Source organism: Hipposideros armiger, unplaced genomic scaffold, assembly GCF_001890085.2.
Source record: "Hipposideros armiger isolate ML-2016 unplaced genomic scaffold, ASM189008v1 scaffold_904, whole genome shotgun sequence".
NCBI classification, from domain to species: Eukaryota; Metazoa; Chordata; class Mammalia; order Chiroptera; family Hipposideridae; genus Hipposideros; species Hipposideros armiger.
This window is the reverse complement of record NW_017732254.1, coordinates 391,022-397,546: the sequence shown is the minus strand read 5'-3', so window position 1 is coordinate 397,546 and position 6,525 is coordinate 391,022. Positions and strand designations below refer to the sequence as shown.

General features: G+C 37.0%; 1 protein-coding gene across 1 annotated transcript in view; it reads left to right on the top strand.

The window, feature by feature from the left end:
- ABCC9 (ATP binding cassette subfamily C member 9) overlaps nt 1-6,525 on the top strand; it is a 109,133-nt gene that overhangs the window by 36,036 nt on the left and 66,572 nt on the right. Inside the window, exons 10-11 of the mRNA XM_019630365.1 lie at nt 579-687; nt 4,950-5,088. Coding sequence (XP_019485910.1) covers nt 579-687; nt 4,950-5,088 — 248 coding nt within the window. The remainder of the gene's footprint in view (nt 1-578; nt 688-4,949; nt 5,089-6,525) is intronic.

Genomic DNA, 6,525 nt, shown 5'->3' with positions numbered 1-6,525 from the left:
TGTGTGTGTGTGTGTGTGTGTGTGTGTGTGTGTGTGTGTGTGTGTGTGTGTGTGTGTAGTGCTTGAGCCAGATAGCATAGTGGTCATGGATACCAGATCTCTGTGTTAATATTAAATGCTTTTAGGCAGGTTACTTCACATCTCTGCACCTTGTTTCCCCGCATTTGTAAAATAAGAATAGTAAGAGTACTTCCCTTCTTGGTATTATTATTTTTAACCACCCTGTCTCACGTTCTTCCCCAACACTACTGTCTTTGACAAGGAATACAATTAAAAAAAAAAAAAGAAGTACAAAAGAAATTTGGCTGAATTTAGGGTGACTAATTGGTTTCAGTTTTCCTGAGATTTTTCTAGTTTTAGCATTGAAAGCCCCAGGTCCCGGGAACCCATCATCCCTGGGTCATTTAAGATGTTTGTTCTTCTGAGCTGAATTCCTACTTCCTCTTGAGGCATGACTCTCAGAGAGAGCTTGCTCAATATAATAATGTGGAGGGGAAAAGTTTGTTTATTTAGGTAGAACTTAGTTGTTGTTGGTTTTATTTTTGACCCTTATTTTGTGTTTGTTTGCTGTTTTGCAGTGTTCAAAAGCTGAATGAGTTTCTCTTGAGTGATGAGATTGGTGAGGACAGCTGGCGAACTGGTGAAAGTTCTGTTCCTTTTGAGTCCTGTAAGAAACATACCGGAGTCGTAAGTGCTTTTTCTTATATGGAAACTGTGACTAGGGAACAGTCCCAAGAATGGATGGTTTAAGATGGGTGCAACTAGAAGAAATTGTAAGCTTTACTTTTAATTTATATGAAGAAAGATCGTCACCTGCTTCTACAATAAACCTCAGAAATCTAAAATCAATAAACCAGTATGTAAGGCTTATCTTTATAAATCATCAAAGAATTATCCCAAGAGAGACAGCACATGTTCCATTCAAGCAGAAATTAAGAGGTTGTGCCCCAACCTTTATACAAAAATAATACAAAATCAGCTTACAATTCCTGTATCATATACTTATAATACCTTTTAGCTATATTACACTTTTTAATTCAAAAGTGATTTCTGATGCATTATGTCTTTTGAATCACTTAAAATATTATATAACATTACCTATATTTATTTTCCAAATGAATATATTGAGTTTGTATGGTATGTGGTTTGAATAACATCAGAAGATTAGTAGGTGGCAGAGCCAGAATTACAACTTGAGTCTTATAACCCTTGAGCTAGTTTATTCATTCATTACACAAATATTTACTCAGTATCTACATAAGGTTAAATATATGGTCAATATTATTTTGTCATGTATGACATGTAATATGACATAGAGTATGTATTTGCCTGTGTTTCCAGACTTACTGGCTATCCTGTACTTCATGCCAAGACCTAGGGAGGTATCAATGATCTTCTTGTCAAAGAGTTTGCTTTTTTGAGGCGGAAGTGAGATGATAAACAAGTAAAAAAAAAAAGAGAGAGATTTTTGCTGTGGGAAGAAGATAAAATAAAGTATTAGAGAGTAACTGGGGGACTCAAAGAAGGGTGGTCATTCCCCAGAGGGCCCCTTCAAAGAGCCAGCATTTGAGCTGAGCCTGAATGAAGAGTAGGTACCTGTTCTGCAAAGATCTGGGAAAAGAGCATTTCAGGCAGAGAGCTAGTAGATGGAAAGACCCTGAGGTGGGAATTAATTTGGAGTATTCAGGAAACAGAGGGGCACTATGGCTGAAGCCTGGTGAAGAAGGCAAAGAAAGGACAAGTAAGAACAATGGTTAAGGATCTTATAGGTTATAGAAAGAGTTTGGATTTTATTGGCATGCAATAGAAAACCATTGGATGGTTTCAATGTAGGGGCTGATATAATTTTGTTTATATTTTTAAAAGATTACTTTGGCTACTGGGTGGAGAGTAGTCAATGGGGACAAGAGAACAGAAGATCAGTAAAGAAGTCATTATAACAGATGTAAGAAATGATGGTGGTTAGAATTAGCAGTTGTGGTGGACATTGTGAGGAAGCGATTCAAGTCAGTATATATTACTTAGGTTGAGCTGATGAAGACTTGCTAATAGATTAGATGGAGAGAATGAGGCAGAAAAAGGACTCAAGGATGTGTCTTTTTGGCTTGACTGTTGGGTAGATGGTAGAGCCATTAACTGAAATAGGAAAGCTGAGAAATAGGTAGTTGGTGTTGAGGTGGAATCAAGAGGTGTATTTTGCACATGATAATCTTGATATATATTGACACCCAAGAAGAGAAATCAGCATTGGAGATGTAAATTTAAGAATCATTAACCATTAGATAATATTTGAATCAATGGAACTAGACTTCTGAGAGGTTTGTCTGAAAAATTCTGAAGGAAGTCTTTAAAATTAATATGTATATTTCATAACAGTAAAATAGAAAGATGTTATTTTAACATAAGTTATGTTAGTATTAGTTACTCATGTTACTATTAGAGAAAAATATGAATATGTTTTCCATGTATGTAACCAAACAAAAATGCACATGCAATCTCCTGACTGGAATTGATTGAGGCTTGGAAAGCCTTTATCAGGAAGTCAATGCATGTTAAATTTTTCTTTACATTATGTTTTAAAATACTAAAAATAGTTAAGACTAGCACTTGGCTATATTTACATTTGCCATTGTCTTCTGCTGTTCAGAAGTTATTTTTTTACTCTGTTGTTATTTTCTTGAGCAGGTGTGATTTTGTTTGAGAAGGAACTACCTCCCAGGCTTCTATAGATTAGAGTAACCTCCTCAAAATGCTTATTTGCTATTGTGTGGACATGGACACAAAGACAAAAACACATTATAGAGTGTCTACACTTTGAGGCATCAGGAAAGTCAAGCGTTTAATTAGAACCAGCCTTGTCACACTTTGAATGATAAGAGACTAGCAAAGAACTTATTAGATCATCTTTCAGAGATGTGGGGATGAGCAGAGTGAGATGACTTCGAGAAAGGGGATGTAGGAGGTCAAGTTTGTAGAGTTAAGGAAATCTGAAGAATCTTTTGTATGAGATGAGAGATAGAAGAAAAATTGAACCGAGAAAAGATTTTTGGAAGGAGAAAAGAATCCTCTTCAAATGCATCCAATATCTTTAGGGTTATTGAAACCAGACTGGACTTCTGATGTCTTTCATGTCATTCATCACTGCTGATGGGCCAAACCACAAATGACAAACTTTTAAAAATGGAGTAAAAAAAGCTGTGTGTTTGAAAATAACGCTAATGGAAACTCCTTCTTGAGAGCATTTAAGATGCTATGTATTCTGTAAAAGCTTAGTTAAGTGGTTTTGGCTGTAGAATTTCCATGGAGAATTAGTGACATTTTAGAGCCAAAGTCTCTTCAAGTTACATCTGTGGAACTCCAACTCAAATCTCTGTCAACACTTAACCTCCTCCCACCCCCTTCTTCATTTTGTGAAGAACGTGAAGTCATTCCTTTTGGACCCCTGGGGGCAATAATACTGTAGAATTACTCTAGAAGACAGTGAATATATGTTTAGGTAGAGACTGGTCTTGTGTGGAAAAATATACTTAGCTTAAAGAATAGTGACTTTCTACAGCATCTCATGTAATGCACTTTCAGGGTCATCTGCGAGGACTGTGAGAAGAAAAACAACACTAAAATAAAATTTCATGAGCACTCCCTCTCCTATTTTTTAAGTTAAAATGCATTAAGTATTTTCTGTGGGACAGAACCACTGCTAATTCTTCTCAGTGGTTTTTTAATCTGTGAATTCATTTGCATGTAGACTAGAAATATATTATTTGATAGTTTGATGTTCTGTTAAAACACCAATTGATGGAAATTGGAAGAGCAGTATCTTGTTTGGATTAAATTGTTGATTATTTGAGGACATTCCTAATTGCCGTAGTAGAACTCAATGGGTTTTTCAGAAAGCTAAACCTGTAATGCCAGCCATGCCCCCCCCCGCATCCCCATCCCTCTGCCCCATGCCCCAAGTTTCACAATTCTAGAATCCTTTGCTTTTATAGGTAATTTAACAGTTTTAAAGTGTATTATAATTTAGGCTTCAGAATCTTTGTAAGATATTTAAGTAAGACATGTAATTATTTATGTTGAAATATTTGCTCACTCATTTCCTGGGACAAATTTCCAGCTTATGAATTTTTCTATATTAGAAGTTTACAGAGCTGAATTTTCTACCTTGTCTTTAGCCATTTGTCTGTATCTATGTGAAATTAATTTCAAAGTTGCAGAATAACAAATTTCTAGTTACGACCTAACTTAAGTTCATTTTAAGTATATGAAGACTGTCAACCTTAGCTGGCATCTTTATTATTCTTTAGCCCTTTGACTAGGAACTATGCTATACCATTTGAGAAAGAGTTGCTCATTTCACAATGCTTGTGGGTCTCCTTATGAAACAGTATACATGTTTGGGCAAAAGCAATCCTAGACTTTTATGCTTTTTCTCCCTCCACCACGGATCAGGTAACATGTAGCCCAATATGATTTATGTGTATGAGATTCAAAATCCTCATGATTCATTGGGTGATCAAAAATGTACAGTTTATAAGCCCGATGGCCTAACGAGTAGATGCAGGTTGAATCTGAAGTAGTCTGCTTGCCTTTTGACATGACGTCCAGTTTTTCCTTGCCTGTGTATATTCATCCAGACAGCTGGAGAAAAAATATCCCAAACCTAGTTTGGGGCTCGGCATTTTAATTTCCATCATTTGAAATGATCACATCTCCCTATTTTCATTTTTCTTAAAAGGCTTGTAAATTAGGTTTAAAATTATAGCTGAACACTTTTTTGTTATTATTTGCCTTTTTGTGGGGAGACGCCATTGTAATAATTTAAATAGGGAATTCAGTTTACTTGTGTCTTTTTCTTGGAAGTCAAGTGGGGAAGTAGCAATGTGAGTTCAGTAAAACCTCATTTTTTTTCATAAAGCATCAACTTGTGTTCTTTTCCATTTGGAATGCAGCAGCCGAAAACTATAAACAGGAAGCAGCCTGGAAGATATCACCTGGACAGCTATGAGCAATCAACACGACATCTTCGTCCTGTAGAGACAGAGGATATTGCAATAAAGGTTCTTTCCCTTCCTGGAATCCTACATGAATAGAAACATTTGTGAAGCTCGGCAAAAGTGTCCTAAACCACGTCTTTAAATTCTCTTTACAGTGATCATTAATCCTTATACCATTAAAAAATATTCTAGTGAGCTTATAATTCTCAGTTCTCCCTCACCTCCCAACTACAGTTTTTTCTCTAGCAGTGTGTTCTAATAGCTGGAGAATGAGCCTTTCTTCCAAATCTGCGTTAGCAGCTACTATCCAATGTGTTTCCCTCTTGAACCCTTACGTTTATCTAACAAGTTAATTAATTTATAGAGGACACCAATACTATGACTCCAATTTTTAAGGAAATAAATTAGTAATTATCTTCAACCAGGAAAGGTTTAGACCAGTGTTGCATGCATTCATCCAGGTTCCCAATGCTGCCTTTGCTCTCATTTCAAACTCAGCCCTTTGTACTCTCCTCAAGCATGGATGCTTACGTAGAACAGACCACCAGAGGAATGCAGGATGAGGCCTGACAGTAGTGATAAGCCCCAGGGAGGGGTAAGTGCTGTGCTTGGACTGGAAAAGATGCCTGCAGCCGTGGAAGTCCGCTGGACTTCCGAGTCATGAGAGTCTAGGGAACTTGGTGCTTTGGCTGCTCCAGATTGTCAGCTCCCTGCACTGCCAGCCAATTGCAGAGGGAGGCTCAGCGGGGCGTGCAGTAGAGCCAAAGGCTACATTTAGTTCTTCTGTCTCTCTCCTTATTGCTTGGCACAACACCTGTCCCACAATGAGCACTTATAATTGGAGCCAATGTATTAATGGATGGAGGAAGCTAATGCTAGCCCTACCTCTGCCATTCATTTGATGTGGGACTTTTGGGCAAATTACTCTGCCTCTCTGAGCTGTGATTTGCACCTCTTGAGGTGGGAATGCCATTTTAGTGTGGCTGTTTGGAGGATAAAATATGTCACCTATGAATGTTAAAGGGCTGTAGTGATTCTTAACCTTGTCTGTACATTAGAACCACATACAAATGTCTGTACATTTGTATATATACAAATGTGTGTGTACATATACATATACATATAGTATATATAATGCCTGCACACCATTTAAAAAATTTCTTCTAGTAGTTTCCTAGACAATTATAAAGTCCAACTAGGTTGGGAAATACTAGGCTATGAAAAAGTAAGTAATGAGAGAGACTAGAAAGGGTTCTCTATGCTTCTAATTCTCAAATATCCCCAGAATTTATTTATTCATCCTACTTTTGATGGGCTTTTGCTATTTTTCAGTTTGGGGCTATTGTGAACAGTTGCTGAGTCATAGGATCTGTACATTCTCAACTTTCTGAGATGATGGCAAACTCTTTTCCAAAGTGGTTGTGCCAATTTACATTTTAACCAAAGTGATCAAGAATTCCAGTAGCTACAGTAGCTCTTCAAGTGTCCGCATCTTCACCAATGCTTCCAATATTTTGCCAAAGTTTGTGTT